Consider the following 27,221-nt stretch of genomic DNA (forward strand, 5'->3'; position numbering starts at 1 on the left):
TGTAGACATATAAATATTTATATGGAAACGTACCGCCTAGTCAGTGAATAGAAATGGGAATAGAAATGATGTGCTCTGGGAATCCTCCCTGGGTGACTGTACTTTCAAATCAGGAGAGAACTGTTTCTTTTGCCATTTCTATCCCTGTGGCTAATGGGGAAAGGTCAGTTTTTCAGATTACATAAGCAGAAAGGGATTTTGATTCTTCTTCAGTTTGCGGAAAGGAACAGATGAGAGGCCCCAAAAGGTTTGCTGGGTTAAACCTATAACATAGTTTTCTTGACCCTCAATCTAGTCCTACTTCTGTGGTATTGGAAGTATTGATTGGAGCAGTAATCTATGGTATAGGAAAAGGTAAAAAGTTATCAGGTTGGTTAGTAGAAAGAGAAGGCATTAAAGCAGTAAATTTAGGAGAAACTCTGAAGGTAAGAGAGATGATGGAGAGAGAGAAAGACTACAGATTGAACTGTGGAATTATTGGTACTCCCCTAAACCATAAGAGTAGGGCAGAAGAGTGCATGGTAAAAATCCAACCAGGAAGGGTTAAAGGTCTTTGGTCAAAGCTGTACTATGCATTTGCCTCTCAATGCTGCCTAGGCATTGGACCCCACCATATGGTTCAAAAGAAAAATAGCCTAATTAAAAATAATAATAATATAACCAATAAATAGGGGCAGAGCTATATATGGCCTAGGAAACACTGTTTTGTGGGAAAGTCTGGGGAGAAGTTGGGTGGAATTGGGTTACAAATAAATAATGATGTCATCATGGGAAATAAAGTGATTTATGCATCAAATGGCTAACTTGAGCCTGAAAACTCCAGAGCAGCTCTTAGGTTTTGTTGGTCTGTTGCTTCTCCCCTGACTTTGGTCAGGATCAGTATCAGGCAGAAGTAAGGAAGCAAAGTACTATACTGGTTTAGTCTGCTCTAGCATGGGCAATAGGAAGGAAACTCCAGATGCTCTGAACCCCATGCCTGGGATAAGGTGGGATTCTCATGCTCCTGGAGCTTCACAGAAGAGACAGGAAGTCTGGGAAGCCTAAGGTTTGGATCAATGACCTGCCTTTGCCATTACTTCAAGGAACTGGGCCCAGTCAAGAGGATGGGGGTCCAAAATCATGAACAATAACAATAAAGCACTTATACCTCCCTTACATGTCAGCATTTTAAGTCCTGCTCTAGGACCACACGTTTAATCGTCACAAAAAACCTGTAGAACCAGTAGGAACTATTAATCCCTTTTAAGAAATGTACAGACTGAGGCTCAAAGGATTGTACATTATTTGTGGAAGGTCAAACCATAGGTGGCAACAGAGAATCCAAATTTCTGAACTCTCGTTCCAGTTCTCTTTTCCATTTTGGTAAGTAGAGCCATCATAAAGTGGAGTCAAAAATCATAATCCACAATTAATGCAGAAATTTCCAAAAGGCATTACCTTAAATTTTAAGGAAATTACAAGCTTAAAGTTCATATATTTCCTTTTAAATAGTTTTTTCCAATGGAAATAGATGAGGCAGCCTGGTCTTAATGTCTGGCTTATTCTCATTGCTATTTCTAATGATTACAAATAAATAACATCTTCAAGTTTCGATTTTAAAGTTAACAAAATGGAATGCATCTGGTAATTTGTTCTGGTAACATTCTAAAATTGAACAGAAGTGGGAGGGAGCTCAAAAACAGGCTAGACAAACTCTTTTATGGTTACTTGATACTCTTGCAGGATGATGACAGTAGTAGCAGTTAAGATATAACTGCTTCCTGTGCCCTGAAAACACCTGTTCTAGGTAAGAAGCAAAACTATCAATAGAAGTGGCAGTAACTGTTGTGAGAATCTCCCTGCAGTATCAGGAACACATCTGTAGTTGCACGTCCCTGACAAATCGTGTTTAGTTTGGGCATCATCTTCCTTTTGATAAGTCCTCTCATTTTCAAGTGAATGAATTTGAGTAAAGCTAATTAGGATTAACTACACTTATGAAAGGTGTCAGGATTGGCTACACTTATGAAAGGTGTCAATGAAGGTCAAAGTGTTCCTTTTTTATGAGAGTCACGCTCTTTGCACTCTGAGACTCTCCTGTAAACTTACAGGACCTAGGGCCTTTAAGCTACATACTGTCTTTAATTAACTCAATGGTTAGAAACAGAAGTTACTCTCCTGGCAGATGAACTCAGCATGAAACATGGTTTGTCTAATTGTTGCAGACGTATAGTAACAAAGACTGATAAGGCACAAAACAGATTAAAACAGACAACTCTCAGAACTCCTTAGTTACCATTAAGTTAGTAGGTTCATTGAGGAAAACAAATGTAGAAAACTATTTTTAAAGTCCTTAAAGAATGTTTCATATGGTCTTTTGAGACAGGCCATACAGTATTTCTTACCTGAAAAGTGTACATGTCAGAAAACAACAAACAATCTTCACAAAATTATTTAGAATTTCACAGGAAAGAATTTTCCACTAATTTTATGAATGTGTATATGTTTGTATGCCACACATATGTGCATATGTATATGTTTTTGTACATACGCATATATATGCATTTTATAAATAAATATATCCTGGTGGACAGTCATTAGTATTAAAATTGTATTGACGTTTTTACCTGAGGTAAACAGATATTGCATATAATCTCTAGATTTGTCCATATTGATGAATTTGTTCCCCTTGAAACAGAGGTAACTATTTTGCTCTAAACCATGAAAAGCAATGCGTATCCAATAAAATCCAACTCACATTAGTTGAGAAAATGAAACTATATCTCTAATCCTTGAGAGGACAGAGGAATGATATAACAAAACAAAGAGCACGGCTGTGTCAAAAAGGGGCTGGAGATCAGGATGCTGGGCTGACTGGCACACGAACAGTTAGAGCTCAGCATTTCCTGTGACTTGTTGCTTGAAAAACCGGGGATAACTGGACTTGGATTATCTAACAAACCAGTTACTGAAATGACTGTACGTTCAAATTTTGTGAAATAAATGAGACTTTCTCATGTTTGAGGGCTCTGCACAAATGTAATAATGCTAACCATGAAAACAAGATCCTTTTTTTTTTTACTTTGGAATGTTATTTGACATGTAACATGAAATAAAATAATTCATGAAGTTATTTGTTAAAAAAAAAAAGTAGTGTGTATCCAACATTATGAACATGTCTTCCATCTGATGTTTGAAATGGGTGAAGTTAAAATTTCTTACCATCCAAGCTGTGACAAAGTCCCCCATCCAGGTCCCTACTGCAGCTAATTTCATGAAACTTTCATTTCGGATGCCCATATAGTCTGTAATGATATACGCTCTGTGGAAACAAACACACAAGACATTGTCCGGACTCAGAGAGCCATACAGTCAAAGCTTTCTGGTTCAGCAACACGCAAAGGGGCTTTTTCCCCTTTCCACAAGCTTTCTTGCTTTCGTCTCATCATCTATGCTTACAAATCTGAAAGGCTAGGAGGAGCTCTGAGGGTGTCTGGGTCAGTTCCAACTAGATTTGAAGACTGACTGTGACTATACCAATTACCACGTGCCTTTTGTTTTTGAGCTATAGGACTGACAATAGCTTTTGGAAAATCAAACAGAAATACTCAGCAAAGGCATCATTTCACACTCACTCAAGTATGAGGAGCGCAGAAACAATTCCTGAATTAGAGTAACTTGAAAGGAAGAGAAGGGTTCACTTTCCTTCAGTTCTGTCGAGTCAGAACTATTGAAAAGGTGCTGGGAATAGGCTTTAGGTATAATATATCTGAATAATGTTCAGAAGAATATCAAGATTAGAGAAAATTTTCCACACAGTGATGTAAAAATTGACTCAAATATACATAGTTTAAATTATTACTTAAATAGCAATAACCAGAAGACTTCATTTCATCACTCTTTTTACATAGCTAATTCTTGTTTTCTTCCTATATAACACCAATTCATATGCCTCACAGCTCAAAGAGAGATTCATAGGTACACCCAATCATTAAGTACAAGTAATGTGACCATGCTTATTGTTTATTAAGCATTTTCATTTTCTTGTTTGATAGTCAAGAAAATTATAAGTATCATTTTTACCATCTTGTAATTTCTCTGAGAAAAACGGGACTCAAAGAGATCACTTAACCTGCTCAATCAATACCACATAACAAATGGATGGTAGCTAGGAACCAAATTTGTCTCTCTCTCTATTTTTAACTCTAAGTTTTTCACTCAGATTTCTTTTACTTTATTTTTTTTTTTAATTTATTGGGGTTAGTTGCTAGGTTTCTTTTCCTTTAAATTTTGTTCCTTTTCTTAAACATGATAATACCTGTACAACTTAGAGTTCCAGTTAAACATGACTCTTCTCAGATTAACTTCATTTTTTAACTTTTTATTTCATATTGGAGTATTAACTTTAAAACAATATTCAGTAGAGAATGATATGTTTGTTAGTTATCTATTGAAACTATGAAGAAGCACATTTTTGAAGTCGCTGAGAATTAAACCATTTCCAATTCAGTTATTTTTTTCCAGAGTTATTTCAGATAGTTTTTTATCCATAACATAAACAGGTATTTACATAGTTTTTTAACAACAAAAACAAACTTATGAATTCTCAAAACAATTCTTTTCCACATGCTTCATTCTTTGGAGGGGCTATGTAAATATCTTGAAGTCTATGGAGGGGCTATGTAAATATATTAAGGTCTCATCTCAAAATTCTGGGTCTCTAATTCCATGCTCTTCCATAATAGCCAAAAAAATTTTAGCTACCATAAATTGCATGCTAGCAATGTTCTAGAGATTGTTATTAGCACTTTGAAAACTGAATCTCCATCAACTTTCATATCAGAAAAGTGAAATCTATTGTTATTCCTGTTTCACAGATATGGAATTAAGGCTTTAGAGAGTTTTTGCAACTTTCTCAAGGTCAAGCATCTAGTAAATGGACAAGATTTGAATCTAAATTTGATTGACTCCCAAATCCAGGCACTTAACCACTGTGCTATACCTTCTTCCTACAAGTGTTAGTAGAGATATAAAAAACACAAAGAATATCTCTGTTCCCCAGTATTTTAGTAAGACAATGACAATCAAGAATTACTTCCTGTGAAGATAATTCATAATAAGAAGTCAAGAGTCACATCCAGAAGCTACAACTCCCCAGAGCTACCATTAGGTTTTGGACTCCACTTATACTGAGTTCATCCATCTAAGCAGTTCTTGGGCAGTGAGCTCAGTGTACTATGGAGTATTAGCTCTGTTAATTGTCCAGCTTTTTCAATGACATCTATTTTGAAGATTTTGTTCAATGATACATCTCTACGTGTCCACTCTGCCAATTAATTCTAGAATACATTGGGCTGGGGTAGAAATTTCTGGCTACATTCTTTGTGGTTGTATAGATGTGTGTAAGAGAAGGCATCATTCTTCTATTTCAGTATCTAAAAATAGGGATGAGATGGTAAGCATGCAACAGACCAATGATCCAGCCAAGAACAACGAAAAGATCTAAACAAAATATAAAAGTCACTCCCAAAATCTGCTTAAAGGCATCTGAGAGCTGATGAAGCAATGAGGACAAGAAAAACCAAGATACCAGATTGGAGAGAATTGTGGAAAAGTTAGCTATACTATATTTTCTCTGGAGACATTAACTGATTCTGTGTGCAAGGCAGGAAGAGGAGGATCTGGGGTTTTCCTGGGCAGAGGGCAGTCTCAGTGGGTTAGAGGGGCAACATTTGAAATTTAAGGAGCCAAGATTCTTGTGAGAAAACAGAGGCCTAGAAGAGAGCATGATACACAGTTGGTTGTCCTTTCAAGACATTTACCAAATTATGAACTTGAACACTGGGGATGCTGAGAGACGAAGCAGAAAGTCTCTGTAAAGTATAGCAGAGGTTTGGCAACTTCACCATGCTGAGGAAACTATTATAGTTCAGAGCCTGCTAGAGAGAATGGCCCAAGATATACAGGGATGTGGCAGGCTAGAGAAAACCAGAGATGGATGGGTCCTTGATGAAGCTGTAAATCAGTCTTTACCCAGTCCATTCCATGACTGAATTAAAGTGATCAGCTTCTATTCTTTCCAACTAATAGAGGAAAGAGTGAACCTTTTCAGGAAGAATAAAGTATCATCTAGATCCTCTATACATTTTTATGTATAAAATCCATCATTCATTCAAAAATCACTAGGATGTTAAGAAAGAGTTTCCCATCACTGAAAACCATGAGAGAAGACAATAGCTAAAACTAGATAATAAGCTCCAGGAGGACTGGGACTTACTTTAGCTATTTTTTTCCTGTTAATTCCCCAGAACCTAGAGCACTGCCTGAAAACAGTAAGTGATCAATAAACATATGCTTAATGTATGAATTAACAAAGTGACCTAAGTTATTCATATTTATTGATATATTACATAGGTAAACCTATGTATATTAAACCTTAGAAACAGCAATAAAGTAAGATTGAATTATGAAGAACTTTACCACAGAGAAAACCATTAAATATGTTTTTTAATTGTTTTGTGTTTTCACTTCTCCAACTACATTTGTATTTCCTTGATTGCAGAATAACTGTCCTGTATTCATCTAGAAAGATATGTTGGCACAAAATAGGGGAATGTCACTCCTCTGTGGCTGTGGGCACATGGTGAGTACTGAGCATGATAATGCAAAGGAGATGGCACAGAGAATTTATGAATTAATTAATATATTTAAAAGTGAAGAGTGATATATATAAAATTTAGTAGTTATTCTAGACATCTCTCCAAAGAAGACATACAGATGACCAACAGGCACATGAAAAGATGTTCAATATCGCTAAATATTAGAGAAATGCAAATCAAAACTACAATGAGGTATCACCTCACACCAGTCAGAATGGCCATCATCAAAAAGTCTACAAATAATAAATGCTGGACGGGGTGTGGAGAAGAGGGAACCCTCCTACACTGTTGGTGGGAATGTAAATTGGTACAGCCACTATGGAGAACAGTATGGAGCTTCTTTAAAAAACTACAAATAGAACTACCATATGACCCAGCAATCCACTCCTGGGCATATATCCAGAGAAAAACATGGTTTGAAAGGATACATACACCGCAATGTTCACTGCAGCGCTGTTTACAATAGCCAAGACATGGAAGCAACTTAATATCCTAAATGGATAAAGATGTGTGTGTGTATATATATATATATATATATATATATACACACAATGGAATACTACTCAACCATTAAAGAGAATGAAATATGCCATTTGCAGCAACATGGATGGACCTGGAGATAATCATGCTAATTAAGTCAGAGAAAGACAAATATAATAGGACATCGCTTATATGCAGAATCTAAAAAAATTGATACAAATGAACTTATTTACAAAACAGAAACAGACTCACAGACATAGAAAACAAACTTATGGTTACCAAAGGGGAAAGGTGGTGAGGGGAGAGATAAATTGGGAGTTTGGGATTAACATATACACACTACTATATATATATATATATATTTTTTTTTTTGCGGTATGCGGGTCTCTCACTGTTGTGGCCTCTCCCGTTGCAGAGCACAGGCTCCGGACGCGCAGGCTCAGAGGCCATGGCTCACGGGTCCAGCCGCTCCGTGGCATGTGGGATCTTCCCCGGGCCGGGGCACGAACCCGTGTCCCCTGCATTGGCAGGCGGACTCTCAACCACTGCGCCACCAGGGAAGCCCTACACTACTATATTTAAAGTAGATAACCAACAGGACCTACTGTGTAGCACAGGGAACTCTGCTCAATAATCTGTAATAACCTGAATGGGAAAAGAATTTGAAAAGGAAGAGATAAATGTATATGTATAAGTGAATCACTTTGCTGTACACCTGAAACTAACACCATATTGTAAATCAACTACTGTCCCACATAAAATAAAAATGTTTTTTAAAATGATATATTGTACCAAAAAAATCAGTAGCTATTCTTAATTTTGCTGTTTTGGACAAATATAAAGAAGAATTACAAATATGCAGACCTGCCATAAAAACTTTCAACCACTAGTTCACTGATTTGCACATTCATTAACATTTAACAATATTTCCTGCTTAGGTTGTAAAGGACAGAGTGTACATATATTTATATCAGCAATTCTGGCCAGTTTGAATATCACATTAGACTCTGAAAATGTGAAGTTGTGGAGTTTATATACACAACAGTTTAAATTTTATTTGCTAGGAGGCACCGTTAAAGTTTTAGTTTCGTTCAGAGTTTTAGCTAATTATTTCAACTAGTCATACATCTTTTGTTTGTTTTGCTTTGAGCTTTAGCTGGCTTTCTATGCTTAGATCTAGAAAGGCTGGCAGTCTTACCAGCCTTCCAGGTAAGTATTTATTGTTAATATTTTCTTTAAAGATTCTAAACGAATTTCTTTTCAAGTTACAACTTCAGTATTTTTTTCTTGAGATTTCAGGCTTAACTGTCAAATCCATAACACATGTGTGTAAACGTCAACAGGATCTTGGAAAGGTTCATAATTATCATAACAACCTGAAAACATGAGCTATTAAGCCTACTGTGCCTAGTGAAACCTATGTGCTAAATGGCCATAAACTAAACAGACTCTAACATGGGCTAAGTAGTCGATGAAATGATAATATAATGAATTGGCCTTACAGGTGAGAGTCTTGAGTACTAGCAACAGAGGCTCCAGTTTACTTCAGTCTATTACTTATATGTAAGTAGATGCAGTTAATGCCAGGTGATTTAGGAGCTGAATCTCTAAAAGTTCGACAAGAGGCAGTAAACACAGATCACCAAACCAGTAAGGATTCATGCTTCACCGAAGACCCATCTGTGGCCAGCTGGATTCATGACGTCACAGCTGTCTCTCTCAGCCATGTTCGGGCAACATAAACAAGACTGGGGGCTTCATACACAAGTAAATCATGGACAAGAAGTTGACTTACCTGCATTAAACACAATGGAACTCAAGCAAAAACTCTAAATGTTCTTAAGGCTTGAGGTGAAAATCTGTCACTATAAAATGCCAGAAATTAAACCTAGATTTATTATATTAACCTTTCTCAATCTTTTCACTTGTAATGAAATGATTAATAGCCTTTAATCCAGTCACTTGTTCAACTGTTATACAAATAACCGCATTTTAGTATTTCTGCTCAAAATAGCTAGTTCTTGACTATTGAAAGACTTTGATAGAGCTCAATACATGTGTATGGACCTTCCAGGCAAGACCTAGGGTATGAAGTACAGAGCAAGATCCATTGGAAGGTGACAAATGCTGCAGACAATTGTTAGAAGGAGGCTGGAGTGATCAAAATTACATCCAGACCTAAAAATGCTTACAGATAAAATACCAACGCAAATTCCCCAACTTTAGTCATTCATTCCCTCTAACTTCTATAAAGAAGACATATATAAGACTATAGATGGAGTTTTCATTGGACAAATCCATCCTGATTGTTAACACATACACTTATCAACTCTTCCTTTCATTTTTGTCTTGCTTAAGCCCATTCAGTGAAATTCGTGTGTAGTAGATACAGAAACCTTACTATAACATCAATTCCTCCCTGTCTTTTACCCTCAACATTTGGTTAACCACTGAGGTTACTTCTGAAAGGGCCTCAAATCTATGCAGTTTTTCTGTTATCACCACTACCAATGTCTTAACTCTGTTCATAATCATCTCTAATCTGAATTACACAATAACCTCCTATTTCCCTGTGATTATCTTCACTTCACTATAGATTCTTTATTGCCACTATGGTAACTTCTGGAGAATTAATATGGTGTACTAGAAGAGCAAGAGTCCTGGAACCAGAAAGTATTAGGTTTGCAAACCACCTCCCCACTTTATGACCTGGGACAAATGAATAACTTGATAATCATCCATTCCCTTATCTGTAGAATGGGGATAAAAATAACTTCCCTTCACAGGGTTTCTTGAGGATTACATGAAATAAAGAATATAGAGCTTCTAGCACAACTATTTCATAATAGGTATGAAAAAAAAATGTTAGATCTCTGACATACGGGCTCACATTTCCAAAATAATGTAGTGGTTCCCAAAAAGCAAAGCATGGATAAGAAGATTCTTCACTCTCTCCAAGCTATCTTATTTTTCAGATTCATATTTCATCTCACAGTCTCCTTTTTTCAGGCCCTCTTCCCCACCATGAAACCAGTGTCACCAACTATCCCACCATTCTATGACGTACCTTAGCATCTTTGCATGCAATGCTCCCATTGTCTGGAATGCCATACCTTTTTTCTGGCCTAAGATTACTAACTAAGCCTGTCCACTGAGAAATCGACTGCTCTTATTCCTATAAGTCACCCCTTCCCCGGAGTTACTGTAACACGTTGAATATACATCTATGTTAAACAAATTTCCCAAAGTCTTCTAATGATTGTCTCACATTGCCCCTTTCTACCACAAGACTTAGTTCATCAAGTGTAAAGAAAATATTTCTTTCATCTAGGCAGCTGAAAATTTTTGTTCGGTGTATAGTATGATTTGGGAATACAAAACTACTTAAATGAATGAAGAAATGAATTAATGAATTAATATAAAAAGATTATTTAGATCATCTGACACCAGGGCCAACTAGGAAGAGAATAAAAGGATAAAGATAAAAACAAGGATTCGCAATATAAGAAAACCACAGATAAATTGTGGGCCATGTAATTAATTATGATGTTCTAACAAAGTTAGAATAGAGTATCACTCTATCATTTTTATACCTCTTCTAGAATAAAAAACTAGAGGGTAGGATATAATCAAATCAAAATAAAGAACCCATTTTTGACTTTCTGCAATCATACACTGGAAATTTAATTAATTTGAATATAAGTTAGTTGGCTAATAATGAAAAAAGTGAAATATTGTAAAATCTCTGCATGGTATCTACTGAATCTTATTGTTTTAAAACAATCCTTTTAAATGAGGCTAGACATCAATCTATAACTTCATGCACCAATTTACTGGCACAAACAGTGAAAGAGCTATATAGCAAAATACATTTATTTTACCCATGTGAAAAAAGAAAGAAAATTTATTTCATCGCCCTTCAAATGTATACTGGCAAATTACATTTGTCGTTTGTCCTATAAAGTCAATGGTGAAGATAACTGCCAAGGAGCAGGATAAAGAAAAAAGAATGAAAAGAATTGAGGACAGTCTCAGAGACCTCTGGGACAACATGAAATTCACCAACATTCGAATTTAGGGGTCTAGAAGAAGAAGAGAAAGAGAAAGGATTTGAGAAAATATTTGAAGAGATCATAGTTGATGACAAAGGATTAATCTCCAAAATTTATAAGCAGCACATGCAGCTCAATAACAAAAAACAAACAACCCAATCCAAAAATGGGCAGAAGACCTAAACAGACATTTCTCCAAAGAAGATATATCAACTGCCAACAAACACATGAAAGGATGCTCAGCATCATTAATCATTAGAGAAATACAAATCAAAACTACAATGAGATATCATCTCACACCAGTCAGAATGGCCATCATCAAAAAATCTAGAAACAATAAATGCTGGAGAGGGTGTGGAGAAAAGGGAACACTCTTGCACTGCTGGTGGGAATGTGAATTCGTACAGCCACTATGGAGAACAGTACAGAGGTTCCTTAAAAAACTACAAATAGAACTACCATATGACCCAGCAGTCCCACTACTGGGCATATACCCTGAGAAAACCATAATTCAAAAAGAGCCATGTACCAAAATGTTCATTGAAGCTCTATTTACAGTGGCCTGGAGATGGAAACAACCTAAGTGTTCATCAACAGATGAATGGATAAAGAAGATGTGGCACATATATACAATGGAATATTACTCATTCATAAAAAGAAACAAAATTGAGCTCTTTGTAATGAGGTGGATGGACCTAGAGTCTGTCATACAGAGTGAAGTAAGTCAGAAAGAAAAGGACAAATACCGTATGCTAACACATATGTATGGAATTTAAGAAAAAAAATGTCATGAAGAACCTAGGGGTAAACCAGGAATAAAGGCACAGACCTACTGGAGAATGGACTTGAGGATATGGGGAGGGGGAAGGGTAAGCTGTGACAAAGCGAGAGAGTGGCATGGACATATATACACTACCAAACATAAAATAGATAGCAAGTGGGAAGCAGCCACATAGCACAGGGAGATCAGCTCGGTTCTTTGTGACCACCTAGAGGAGTGGGATAGGGAGGATGGAAGGGAGGGAGACTCAAGAGGGAAGCGATATGGGAACATATGTATATGTATAACTGATTCACTTTGTTATAAAGCAGAAACTAACACACGATTGTAAAGCAATTATACTCCAATAAAGATGTTAAATAAATAAATTATTGATGGTAAAAAAAAAAAAAAAAGAGATCATAGTTGAAAACTTCCCTAACTTCCCTAACATGGGAAAGGAAATATCCACCCAAGTCCAAGAAGCACAGAGAAACCCATACAGGATAAACCCTAGGAGAAGCACACCAAGACAGATATTAATCAAACCAACAAAAATTAAATTCAGACAAAAAATATTAAAAGCAGCAAGGGAAAAGGAACAAATAACATAAAAGGGAATCCCCATTAGGTTATCAGCTGATTTCTCAGCAGAAACTCAGCAGGCCAGAAGGGAGTGGCAGGATATATTTAAAGTGATGAAAGGGAAAAAACTACAACCAAGGTTATTCTACCCAGGAAGGATCGCATTCAGATTCAACAGAGAAATCAAAAGCTTTACAAATAAGCAAAAGCTAAGAGAATTCAGCACCGCCAAACCAGCTTTACAACAAATACTAAATGAACTTCTCTAGGCTGGAAACACTAGAGAAGAAATATATCCACAAAAACAAACCCAAAACAATTAAGAAGGTAATAGGAACATACGTATCAATAATTACCTTAAATGTAAATGGATTAAATGCTCCCACCAAAAGACACAGACTGGCTGAATGGGTCCAAAAACAAGACCTGTATATAGGCTGTCTACAAGAGACCCACTTCAGACCTAGGGACACACACAGACTGAAAGTGAGGGGATGGAAAAAGATATTTCATGCAAATGGAAAACAAAAGAAAGCTGGAGTAGTAAAACTCATATCAGATGAAATAGACTTTAAAGTAAACACTGTTACAAGAGAAAAGGAAGGACACTACATAATGATCAAGGGATCAATCCAAGAAGAAGATATAACAATTGTAAATATTTATGCACCCAACATAGGAGCACCTCAATACAAAAGGCAAATGTTAACAGCCATGAAAGGGGAAATCGACAGTAACACAATAATAGTGGGGGACTTTAATACCTCACACCAATGGACAGATCATCCAGACAGTAAATTAATAAGGAAACAAGCTTTAAATTACACAATAGACCAGATAGATTTAATTGATATTTATAGGACATTCCATCTGAAAACAGCAGATTACACTTTCTTCTCAAATGTACACGGAACATTCTCCAGGATAGCTCACAACATTCTCCAGGATAGGTCACATCTTGGGTCACAAATCAAGCCTTGGTAAATTTAAGAAAATTGAAATCATATCAAGCATCTTTTCCGACCACAACGCTATGAGATTAGAAATAAATTACAGGGGAAAAAAAGTAAAAAACACTAACACATGGAGGCTAAACAATATGTTACTAAATAACCAAGAGATCACTGAAGAAATCAAAGAGAAAATCAAAAAATACCTAGAGACAAATGACAATGAAAACACGAAAAAGAGGGAATTTTATAGCAATACAATCCTACCCTAAGAAACAAGAAAAATCTCAAAGAAACAATCTATCCTTACACCTAAAGGAACTAGAGAAAGAAGAGCAAACAAAACCCAACGTTAGCTGAAGGAAAGAAATCATAAAGATTAGAGCAGAAATAAACAAAATAGAAACAAAGAAAACAATAGCAAAGAGCAATAAAGACTGGTTCTTTGAGAAGATAAACTAAATTGATAAACTTTTAGCCAGTCTCATCAAGAAACAGAGGGAGAGGACTCAAGTCAATAAAATTAGAAATGAAAAAAGAGAAGGTACAATGGACTCTGCAGAAATACAAAGTATCATAAGAGACTACTACAAGAAACTATATGCCAATAAAATGACAACCTGGAAGAAATGGAAAAATTCTTGGAAAGGTACAACTTTCCAAGACTGAACCAGGAAAAACTATAAAATATAAACAGACAAATCACAAGTAGTGAAATCGAAACTGTAATTAAAAACCTTCCAACAAACAAAAGTCCAGGACCAGACGGCTTCACAGGCAAATTCTATCAAACGTTTAGAGAAGAGCTAACACCTATCCTTCTCAAACTCTTCCAAAAAAATTGCAGAGGGAGGAACACTCCCAAACTCATTCTATGAGGCCACCATCACCCTGATACCAAAACCAGACAAAGATGTCACAGAGAAAGAAAACTACAGGCCAATATCACTGATGAACGTATACACAAAAATCCTCAACAAAATACTAGCATACAGAATCCAACAACACATTAAAAGGATCATAAAACATGATCAAGTGGGATTTATCCCAGGGATGCAAGGATTCTTCAATATATGCAAATCAATCAATGTGATTCACCATATTAACAAATTGAATAACAAACACCATATGATCATCTCAACAGATGCAGAAAGAGCTTCTGACAAAATTCCACACCAATTTATGATCAAAACTCTCCAGAGTGGGCATAGAGGGAACCTACCTCAACATAATAAAGGCCGTATATGACAAACCCACAGCAAACATCATTCTCAATGGTGAAAAACTGAAAGCATTTCCTCTAAGATCAGGAACAGACAAGACAAGGATGTCCACTCTTGCCACTCTTATTCAAAATAGTTTTGGAAGGCAATCAGAAAAGGAAAAAAAATGAAAGGATTATAGGTTGGAAAAGAAGAAGTAAAACCGTCACTTTTGCAGAGGACATGATACTATACATAGAAAATCCTAAAGATGCTACCAGAAAACTACTAGAGCTAATCAATGAATTTGGTAAAGTTGCAGGATACAAAATTAATGCACAGAAATCTCTTGCATTCCTATGCACTAACAACAAAAGATCAGAAAGAGAAATTAAGGAAACAATCCCATTTACCATCGCAAAAAAAAGAATAAATACCTAGGAATAAACTTACCTAAGGAGGCAAAAACTTGTACTCAGAAAACTATAAAACACTGATGAAAGAAATCAAAGATGACACAAATAGATGGAGAAATATACCATGTTCTTGGATTGGAAGAATCAATATTGTGAAAATGATTATACTACCCAAAGCAGTATAAATGTTTTGCAAAGCAGATTGAGAAATAGTGACGGTTTCAACTTTTTCTGTTGTATGAAATCCTTCTGGGGATATTAAGGAAGGAACTAAATTCTGCCTCTGAACCTCAACAATACTCAGGGACTGAAGGCTCAGTATTTCTGGTTGTGAGGGAGAGGAAGGATGGAACTTAAAACAGGAGTTGGAAATCCTGCATGATGAGTAGTTTATGTACTCTCTTCCAGCCAATAAAGCCAGAAAATGACTTTTGTCCCACGAGCTAAGATGAGCATTTGCTACCTGGAGAAGTTCTAGCTGAGAGTTAGACACCTTAACGAGAAGAAAAGCTATAAAAATACACCTTTTATATTAAACGAGTCCCATTACCTAAATACTGTTTATATGGGTTGAAGACAAGTTTCATCTTAAAGAATACTGACCAGCTCTGCCCTCGCCAAAAAAATCATTAACAATTGAAGATCATCTAGTGAAATAAGCAAATTCCCATTGACCACAATCCCCCTCCATACAAGTCTTACTGGTCACAAGCCTTGTTATGCACAGAGACTTTCCAACCATCTTTTACAGCCCACTATTGAAAATGAACTCACTTCATACACTACCATGTATTTGAGGTAAATTTCTAACAAGAAAAAAAGCTCAAAACTAAACAAAAATGAGGTACTCACTCAGAGGAAATAGACAATACAGAGAGCAGAGAAAAAAGTGTCCAGAGAGAATAAAGATATTTTTCAGACATGCAAATTCAATTATATGCTGTCTATAAAAAAATACAGCTAAAACTAACACTACATGAGGGTTGAAAACAGAATAGTAAAAAAGGTTTAAAAGATAACATGCAAACAATAACAAGAAGAAATGTGGTATAGCTATAATAATATCAATCAAGGCAAAATGTATTACTATAAAGTGAGAGAACTTTACTAATGACAAAAGATTCAACCCATCAGGAAGATATAAGGTACCACCAAAATACAGGAATTAAAGTAAATTTATGAAGTGTAAGAAAAAATAGACAAATTCACATATAAAATGTATAAGATATCAACATATTTCTCTCAATAACCAATGAAAGAAGCAGACAAAAATATCAGTGAGGAGATAAAGGATTTGAATAAGATGATTAGCAAACTCTCTAATGTGTGTGTGTGTATATATATAGAGAGAGAGAGAGAAAGAGAGAGAGACTCATACCATATGTACAGAATACACATTCTTTTCATGCAACAGAGAACATTTAGACATCTTGAAAATAAACAAGGCTATAAAGCAAGTCTCAAAAATTTTTAAATGACTGAATTATATAAAGGATATTCTTTGACCATAATGTAACTAGACTATAAATCAATAATAAAAAGATAACTTGACAATCCCCCCAGATCTTTGGAAATGAAGAAATACACTTCAAGTAACATGTGAGTCAAAACTGAAATTTCAGTGGGACAGAGAAAATATTTTGAATTGGCTAGTAATAAAAATATTGTTAGATATACCTAAAATCATGCTTAAACTTTCAATTTTAAACAAATATATTTTAAAAAGAACAAATGCTAAAAATTAATGAATTAAGAATCTTTCTGAAGAAATTAAAGAAGTAGCAAAATACACCCAAAAAGACAAAAATAATAAAAAGTTTTAAAAATAAAATTTAATTAAACAAGTAGCGAGAAAAAATGGAACTATGCAATAGAGAGGATGAACAAAGTTGGTTCTGTGAAGACATAAAATTGATCATTCTCTAGCAAGACTGATCAACATATAAAGAGAGAAGGTACAAGTAACAATTTCTGACAAATAACCATGTCAGAAATGAAAAAGGGGAATTGCTGCAGATCCTGCAGAGGTTAAACAAATAATAAGTGTGCATTTGATGAAATTTAGATGAAATCAACACATATCTAGAAAAACATTTACAAATTACCAAAATGTACATAGGAATCAAAAAGAATTTAAAACAGATCTATTCACAAACTTGAATGTATAATTAGAAACTTCTCCACAGGAAAGTTCCAGGCCCAGATGTGCACATGGGCCAAAGAGAAATGTGCAGGAATGTTTATAGCATCATTATTTGTAATAGCCTGAAAGTGGAAACAGCCAGAATGTCTAGCAACAGAAGAATGGATAGATATATCACGGCACAGCCATACAATGGAGACGATTCAACAACGAAAGTGAACAAATTACTATTATACAAAGCCTGAATGGAGCTCAGAGACTTACATAAAAGAAGCCAGACAAAAATAAAAGAGAACATATTGTATGATTATAAGTATATAAAGCTCAGAAACAGGCAAGACTAAACTACAGTGATTAGGAAAGTATTATAAGTGGTAAAACTACAAAAAAAAGCAAGGAAGCATAGAGCATAAAAGTGAGATAGGGGTTACTTTGGAGAAAGAGAGCTTTATTATAAGGAAAGACAGCCAGAGGGTTTCTGGGGTGCTGGCAATGTTTTGTTCGTTTGTTTGTTTAATACAAATGGTAATAACACGGGTAACACGGGTGTTCACTTAAAAATATTTGATAATAATTACTTTGCAATAATTAAGCTGTATATACGTGTTCTATGTGCTTTTGTATAGGTATGTTATTTCCATATTTTCAAAAAAATTACCAAAAAGAAAGTACTTATTATTATAGGAAATATTAAGACATGGTAGCTATTACTGTCACCTAATAGGAGAAACACTGGGGTTGCAAAAGACCAACACAGTTTTTGGGAGAAAATTATTTTTAGGTTGGATTGGAGAGTACCACAAATGGACGTAGAGGAGCGAGAGAGCTTCCTGAAGGGTGAGTAAGCCTGCTGTGCGGGACCAGTACAATTAGTGAAGGATCCTGGCTAAAGCAAGCACAGTATAAAATAAAAATGAAAGATGAAGCTGAAAACTAATTATGTAGGGAAGGTTACTGAGTACCCACAAGGTAATTTAGCTCCTGTTTCTGAGCCTGTGGACGATTCACATTTGGAATTTAGATTGCTTGAGTTTCTTCCATAAGGCGCTGCATTTTAAACATCTTTCTGCTTTTTAACTAACCATGTTTCTTGGTATCTCTTAATGGAAAAGAGGTGATATCGCCTTATGAAATGCAAGAACTACCAGTTTGACATCCCTTACGCCTGATAAGGTACAGATTAAATCAAGTGCCATTTGAAAGACCCATAAAAATGTATTATCTGCTTCACTGATTTCAAGGGGTGAAGCAGAAAGTCACCTAGAAGCACTTGTTCTCTCGGTTCCTGGAAGAATCACTTGGGTAATTTTCCAGGAGCTCCATGCTGGGGACGTGGAATAGGCAAGGGTGTATTCAACCTCTGAGACTCTGGCAACGCTCTCCAAGATCCCTGACATGCAGAGACAGTCACAGGGGAGAAAATGGGTCCATCTGCTCCTCAAGAGGGGAGGTACAGAGGCTTGTGGAGGACGTGACTGCAGCCCACTGGCAGGAAAGAATCATGAGGCCTCCTCAAACGAAAGCCGTAAGCAAAGTGGTAGCCAAGCTGCTGACTCAGGGGCAGGGATGGGAGAGCTGTTTTCAGCAACAGTGTGACTGATGGGAGCTCTTCTGAACCCAGTCATTCTGAGGTGAGGGATACGCTCATGGCCAACGTTGGGTCTGGGCCAGGGAGGGCACGAAGGCTGAGTGGACAGGAGTGCGTGTAACTATGCAGGTGCGAACTTCAAAAGTCACACTATATGGCAGCGAGACACATGGACAGTAGGAGAATAATCAATAGCTTCCTCTATGGCTCATAGTTGAAAAAGACCCCAGTGACCCCACATTGGACTAGGTAAGGCACTGAATTTAAGGTCAATTGAGTAGGTCAAACTTCAGAAAGGAGACTGGACTCCTTGCTAATGAATGCAGGCAGAGTCTCAAGTCAACAATTAGGCTAAAATAAATCAGGCCACCAACATATGATGCCAGATATTTCTGCACAATCAGCTTAAATCTGTTTGGTGTATATATCATCCTTCACAAACACTGAAAGCAGAGGCCTTGGGTAGGAATTAAAGGTTTGTTTGCCTGGAGATTTCTCTTCAGGCACCTCAGATACAAGGGGCATATCCAACCCTAAAAGAATAGCCACTTAAGACGCCTCCCAGTCTGCAATTTAACTCGAGAGGGTCACCTATTTATTCATTCTTTCAACAATATTGACTGAACACCTCCCATACGGCTGGAACTGTGCGAGGTGCTGGGAATACCAAGATGAGCAAGATGTAGTCATTAGCATTTAGCAAATGAAAAAAGACATGCAAATAAACCAACAGTGCCCTATGTGGAAAATGCTGTACACCAGGGGAGAGGTAGAGACGAGAGACTCCCAGTTCTTTTGACATGAAGGGGAGGGGCCCAGGGAAGAGCAGGCTTCAAGAGGAGGGACAGAGGAAGGAAAATGCGTTTGAAGTAGAACGAAACAGACATACAAACGTAGAGAGGGTTGAAAGCAGCAAGCATGTTAAAGGGAGAAGCAGGGGCAGTTCCGGGCTGCTGTCCAGATGCACAGTGAGACAGGAAGGGAGGCCAGGGAGCGCTGCATCACTGAAGGCTTTGCAGAGCCTTCACAAAGTCTGTCTTTTTAAATACTCACTGATATGGGAACATTAGAACAATAAGCCCCACTCAACTATCCCAACAGCTACCTGAATATTATCGACTTCATGTCTTTAAAATGCTTTCTGGGCTTCCCTGGTGGCGCAGTGGTTGAGAGTCCGTCTGCCGAAGGGGACAGGGGTTCGTGCCCCGGTCCGGGAAGATCCCACATGCCGCAGAGCGGCTGGGCCCGTGAGCCATGGCCGCTGAGCCTGCGTGTCCGGAGCCTGTGCTCCGCAACGGGAGAGGCCACAACAGTGAGAGGCCCGCGTACCGCAAAAAAAAAAAAAAAAAAAAAAAAAAAAAAAAAAGTGCTTTCTATTTAGGAAACTGTTATCAGTCAGGGTACTCCAGAGAAACAGACCAGTAGGAGATAGATAGATAGATAGACAGACAGACAGATAGATAGGTAGATATACAGATAGTTATAGAAAGATGGGCACAAGTACATATACACACACATACATTCACATAAGCAAAAAGATTTCTTTCAAGGAATTAGTTTATGCAGTTGTGGAGCCTGGCAAGCCTGAGATCTGCAGGGCAGGCCAGCAGGTTGGAACTTCTTGGGCAGGAGCTGATGCTGCAATCATAAGGAAGAATTTCTTTTTTCTCTGGGAATCCTGTTTTTGCTCATAAGGCACTTCTACTGACTGGATGAGGTCCCCCACGTTATGGAGAGTAAGATCCTTTACATCAACTCAACTGATTGCAGATGTTCACCATATCTACAAAAGACCTTTACAGCAACACCGAGATTAGTGTTGGATTCAACAGCTGGGTACTAAAGCTTAGCTAAGTTGACACAAAAAACAAACCAGCACAGAAGTCATATTCCCAATTTACATTTAAAGATACACTTGTTTTTACATCCAAAAACTACAACTCCCATCAACACCTGCTACAACATTTTTAAATCCCTATGATTGTAATTTTGGAATTTAACACAGAAGTCCTGTAACGTCGCCTCCACTTTCCCCAATACACGTACACACAAAATACACAAATAGTACCTCATCAAATAGAGATGATGTTTCACACCAATACTCTGAGAAGTCCATACTCATTTAGTCACACCTTAATATTTTATCATTCAAACTGTGAAATTTCACAGTATTTCTGAAATTGTAATTCAATTTCCATGAACGCATATCTGCACCTTAATCTGTAATGAGTTATGTTTTGTTGTTTCAGCACAAGACTCTGTAAGCTCTTCTCCTTCTAGCCTCTTTCTGAGGTTCTTACACTAAAATTATTTTTGCTTCAAGCATCAACTTTTTACTCCTCTGTTTGCAGCTACATGGCAACAGGTAAATTATGTACATTCATGTCCAACATAAAAAGCATTCTTTTGAAACCCCAAGGTATTCACTTTTAGTTCCTCTTGAACATAGAGGTTGTGGTTACATTAGTCATTTTTATTACAGCCTATTTTGTTCATCAAAAATAGACTATCCTTTGAACACACTATCCCTTGTATATAATACAAGAAGCACTTTTTAGTAAGCAGTCATCAGCCTGTGAGAAACACCATAGAATGTTTAACAGCATATAAAATCACTGGCAGCCAGAACCTTGAAGATCAGAAACTATTTTTGGCATCCTGAGAGTTGCAGGGCATCATATAAACACAAGTAGAGGTATCTAACATAGTATCCAGTGCTGCGGGTGCTTAGTGAGTGTATGTTAAATCTGAAGAGAAAGGGAGAGAAATTAATCTTCTGGAGAAACACAACCTCTGATGGGTGAGGAAGGCCTGGAAGTTGATATCAAACCAAACTGAGTATTGTATACATTTATGCTCAGTTATTGAGAGAAAAGCATATATTCATTAAAAATTTGAGGATCACTCATACTCAAACATATACTTTTAGACATCTTTATAGAATCCTTAAGTGACTCATTCCCTGTGAAATTGTGGGTTACAAGGCAGGAGAGGGCATGGGGACACACCTCTCAACCTCTTAACAATGGTTGCCATGTATGTGTCCCAACTACCAGAAACCAGGACGGGGCCTGAGCGATCGGAGTCTGAACTGGGATCCCAAATCTAGGCTTAGCAGATAACTAAGGCCTATTTAAAGATGCTCAGACAATTGAAAAAACCAAATCACCAGCTCCAGGGAGCTGATTTAATGGAAACATGGGCACCAAAGTACAAAATCGGACCATGTCCATAGGCAGGCACGAGGAAAGCTAGTAGCAACTACTGAGCTTAAAAGTAAGCCCTCTGGTATACACATGGTTAACTTTTTTTTTTTTTAACCTCTTTTATTGGAGGATAATTGCTTTACAATGGTGTGTTAGCTGCTGCTGTATAACAAAGTGAATCAGCTATATGTATACATATATCCCCATATCTCCTCCCTCTTGCGTCTCCCTCCCATCCTCCCTATCCCACCCCTCCAGGTGGTCACAGAGCACCGAGCTGATCTCCACGTGGTTAGCTTTTTATCCAGCTCCTGGAGCTGGAGCAAGGGCATGGCAGGAGCGCTACCTACCAAGTGAGCAGAAGATCAGGCCCAAGGGATGCCTCCAGATGAGTATCAGTATCAGAGCCTGGTGAAACTTACCTGATTTTTATAGGCCATGCATAAACTCCCACATGTAAGGAAAACCAGGAAGATGGCACTGTTTACTTAACATTGCCTTGATAAAGTCATCAGTGGCTTTAGTTTGTCTAACAATCCACATGCAAATCAGCTGCCCTCAAAATTTTCCTCGTTGCTGGAAACGAGGAAAATTATTACTTCTACTAATTTGAAGTTCTACTAATTTGAAGTATTTGTTGTCTATTTAACCAACTGTCCCTTTCCCCCTGAACTTGTCTCTTCACAATATGGCTTTACCTGATCTGGGCACACACCTTCAAGGACATCAGGTCATGCACGGCAGCTGTTCCAGCCCCCATCGTCTACCCTCTGCTTTGAGTTTTCCCTCTTCGAGCCTTCCAATCAACATTCTGTTGACTTTAAGCCTGACTCTTCCTCTCCACCCAGACTACTGCTACCTTAAAGAGTCTATCTGGATTTCATTTCCTCTCTTTCCAAGACACTGCTTCCCAGACTTCTCAGCTCCCTTCACCATGGTCCACAGGTGAGCTTGCCCTGCCCATCCTTCAGTCTTGATCAATGCTCAGCTCATTCACAGTCCTGGTTACATCTAGATTCACCTGAGGAACTTTGAAGAACATCATTGCCTGGGCCCCTTCCCAAAAAAGCCTAACTTACGCTGGTGTGGGCTTCAGACATCAGTATTTTTTTTAAATCTCCTGGTGATGCTAACACACAGCCTGACTTGAGAACCACTGCTGTAGCTAAGGCTTCTTTACACTGCTCCTGGTGGTCTGGAAGGCAATTTGGAGCGAGCATCATGGCCACATTGAGCCACAAAGTGTCTCGGGAGTCATTACAAAGGACCATTGTAAAGCAGAATATGCCATAAGAAGCAGAATATAGTCTACGAATCATAAGCACCAAAATGACACATTTAAGTACATTTGGGTAGATCAGGAATGATCAAAGCTGGGACTTATAAAAAGGAAACATTTACAGTCTCCTTACTTCCAACAAAGGACCCTCATTTATTCATTAGACACTGTTCACCAGATTAATAGTCAATCTCATTCAGAAAAACCGTGACCATCCAGCCATCAGGAGACATCTAAACTCTGCTCAGCGTGCTGAAATTCTTTTAGCTGCCCCAATTCCCGATGCCAGCTCATGAAAAAATGATGGAAATATCAAAGAACAATCTGCTTCAGAATCATTGATTTAAAAGCACATAGCATATGATGACATAATTATATCTTTGATGATTAACAAAACCAGAATTTATTTAAATTAGAGACCTTCTGGTTGAAATGAGCTGCAATCATGAAGGGATGTGCCTGGCACACGCTGCATTCAAAGTGGAGCATCAGAAGTGCTATAACCCCACCCTAACTGCTCTTGTTCACTTTGGAGTCAGTTTCCCCCCCCCAAAAACCGAGTAAAGATGGGCAGTTTAATATTACTTTCGTTTCTTTAGAAATTTGGGGAAAGTCTCTTTGCTAATGGCTGAGTTATATTCCCCAATGATGCCTGAGAACAGGAAAAATAAAATGCAAGGATTGTGTTTTAAAACCATAGATGAAAATGAAACTACTTATGACAAAATAAAAATATAGCGAGTTTTGTCCAAAGGGTGTCATACGAATAAACTGTGATGTTTAAAGAAGTGAAAAAGTACTGATACCTGGAAAACGGAGGCTGAAGAAAAAATGCAATGTATATTAATTTTAATAAAATGACATACTGCATAATACTTGAAGAGCTAAGAAAAAAAGAAAAAGTACTTCCTTTCACCAATTCCTACCAGAATTTATGGATGAACAAAATAACATGGTGAACAATCTTTCTATTCCTCTCCTTCTCATACACATAGTAATCTCCACCCATACTGAGTCTCCCTTGCTTTTCTATGTCTGTGAGATTTTGTACATTGATGTTTCCTATCCCTGAAATATCTTCCTTTATCTTTTTCAGCAGTTGAACCTTGCTTATCTTTTGAAATAAAGCTCCAGTATCACTTTCTCTTCCTTGTCCTCTCCCCTACCTTCTACAGCTGAGTTAGGTTTTTCTGTCTTCTAAATCACAGTACTTTTTCCCCTGGTTAATCTAGGCACTTAATAAACTTTTGCTGGCTGAAATAAACTTTTGCTGGTTGAATAATTCTTAAAAAGAAACTTGGGTCATTATTCAATGAGAAAGGAACTGGTCTGAATATAAAATGTTATTATTTTTCATGAATATATTGTCCCCTTTATTTTGTTGCTTTTCTTCTTCTTTTTTTTTTTTTTTTTTTTTTTTGCGGTACGCGGGCCTCTCACTGTTGTGGCCTCTCCCGTTGTGGAGCACAGGCTCCGGATGCGCAGGCTCAGCGGCCATGGCTCACGGGCCCAGCCACTCCGCGGCATGTGGGATCTTCCCGGACCGGGGCACGAACCCGTGTCCCCTACATCGGCAGGTGGACTCTCAACCACTGCGCCACCAGGGAAACCCTGCTTTTCTTCTTTTAAAAAGTTTTATTAATCATAAAGGTAAAAAAAAAGTTCACTATTAAAATAGAAAAAGCATTAGAAATTGAAGGGAAGATGTCATCTGACATTCCATCATTCAGAACAACTACTACAATTTCCTCCAATATATTTTCTACATATTTTCTAAATAAAAGAATCAAGGTGTGAGTAAGGACAAAATGTGGCAGAAGATTAGAGAGATGATAGATAACTAGATAGATAATAATTTATAAAAATAAATTATAAAATGATTATAAACAAGATAACTGATAATCAATACATCCCAATAAATCTATAACTCAAACATATAGTAAGACATTTTACTGATAAGATCTTTTGACTCGAAGAAGCAGGAGGTACTTGAAAGAGTCAGATAGTATCATTCTGACATATATCATGGTGAAGTGAACAGTAATGCCTGACCACAAAGATAAAAACACAAACAGTCTGCATGCCCGATATAGGTGATATTAAAATGATGCTCTAAATTAAGTGGGAGGTTATTCCATAATTCTCTTGTTTTTCTCTCCCTCACTAGTCAAGAGCAAGGCATAGCCTGGTTTTATCTCAAACCCTGATGACTTCAGGATCAGACATTGCAATTGTTCACCATTAGCCAATGCATTGGCAAACCCCAGCAGAGGAACTCTGTCAAGAGTATGTCCAGAAGCCCCAGGACAGAGTGGGTAGACTTTGGGGAAAGAACCAGTTATGGTGCATTTGATTCAACTAATGGATTATGAAGAGTAAAAGGCATTGGGATAGACAGCTGAAGATCAAAAAGGACAATTGCAATGCTATGCAGAAAGTGCTGTAATTAAAAACAAAAAAAATACACTATGGTTCAAGGAAAGGTTCAATGTAGAAATGGCATCAGAACTAGAATTTAATGAATGAGTCCATTTGGGGAAGGCAAGAGGGGTAGTGGGAATTTCAGGTGGAAGAAACAATCTATGCAAGAATAACTCGGCAAGAGAAACCATGATGCATTCAAGGAGCTCAAAGTACTCAGAAACTGAATCCCAAGCTAAGGGTTAATTGATGAAGCAGATCCGAGTCATGAGCGACAACGCTGAAAATACAGGCAGGAACAGAGCTGGAAGAGGGACTTGTGTAAATTTAATCCTCAATGTAAAGGGGGCTTTCAATGATCATAGGTTTGTATGTCAAATGATTCAATTTGTGTTCTATTGATACTAAGCTGATAGCAGCATGGAGACTTGATTGATAGGGCCACAATGAGACGAAATTTGACCAGTTAGGAGGCCGCTGCAATGAGTCAGGTGAAAGATAGGGGCCTAAGGAACCAGCAGCAGAGAGGAGGTGGAGACACAGTCAAAGCTAATAAGGGACAAAATGTCCTCATTTGCAGGATGAAGACAGTAAGAGAAAGGATGGAGTTAAAAGTAACTTCTGTATTTCTGCTTCAGCAACTGAGTGGGTGGTGATGCCATTCATCAAATCAGAAAATACAGGGAAAGAAGCAAACGTGAAGAATACATTCAGTTTTGGAAAAGCTGAGATTTATCTGCTTGTGGAACACTAGAGACATGCTCAATAGGTAGCTGAATATACGAGTCCGTACTGGAGTACAGAGAAGGATGTAAGAGCACTTAGGTAAGAGGTGGAGTTTGCACTTCGCAGTTATAAAAGTGGGTAAAATTCCATAAAGAGAAGAAAGGAACTAAGATCAGAATCCCAAGAACATCAACCTCAAAGGAATTGTAAGGAGAAAAAGAATCCACACTATTTAAAGAGAGGGCTGATCCAGGAACAGGATCTGTCTAGAGACAGAAAAAATTAGGAGTATCGTCAGAATGAAATACAATAAGAAATTCAAGAAAATGGAATATAATAAGAAGTTTTTTTAAGTGAAAATGATTGACAGTATGAAATGTTTAACTGAGGTGAAAAATTAAGAATTGAAATATATCTGTTAAATTTAACATTTAGATCACTGTTGATCTCAGCAAGAACATGCCACGAGTTGAGTAAATATTAGAGTGCAGGGGTCTGATCATATTTAGGAAGAAAGGAAATGGAGACAACGAGTACAGGCATTTATTTTAATTCCAAAAACTTGCCTGTAAAGGGACAGAAAGACACACCGATAATTAGGCCACATAGGCTTAAGGAAAGAGGGAAACACAATTGTGTTACTAACGGAGGGAACTGAATCAGAATGCACGTTATCATGCATCATGGCTATTTTTGTACATGACTCATTTTCTCTACTTAACTCTAAGTTGTTTGACTGCAAAAACACTAACTCAGGCATAGTAGTGGCTCAATA

At 37.4% G+C, this 27,221-nt stretch overlaps 1 protein-coding gene across 8 annotated transcripts in view; it reads right to left on the reverse strand.

Annotated features, from left to right (window-relative positions):
* Positions 1-27,221, reverse strand: part of TMEM117 (transmembrane protein 117) — a 531,690-nt gene that overhangs the window by 249,257 nt on the left and 255,212 nt on the right. For 6 of the 8 annotated variants that reach the window (XM_033866885.2, XM_033866883.2, XM_033866884.2 and 3 more), the window contains one exon: positions 3,202-3,301. The exons of the other annotated variants lie outside the window; for them this stretch is intronic. In XM_033866885.2, coding sequence (XP_033722776.1) covers positions 3,202-3,301 — 100 coding nt within the window. The remainder of the gene's footprint in view (positions 1-3,201; positions 3,302-27,221) is intronic. 8 annotated transcript variants of the gene reach the window in all.

The sequence above is a fragment of the Tursiops truncatus genome, chromosome 11 (genome assembly GCF_011762595.2).
Source record: "Tursiops truncatus isolate mTurTru1 chromosome 11, mTurTru1.mat.Y, whole genome shotgun sequence".
Lineage (NCBI taxonomy): Eukaryota > Metazoa > Chordata > Mammalia > Artiodactyla > Delphinidae > Tursiops > Tursiops truncatus.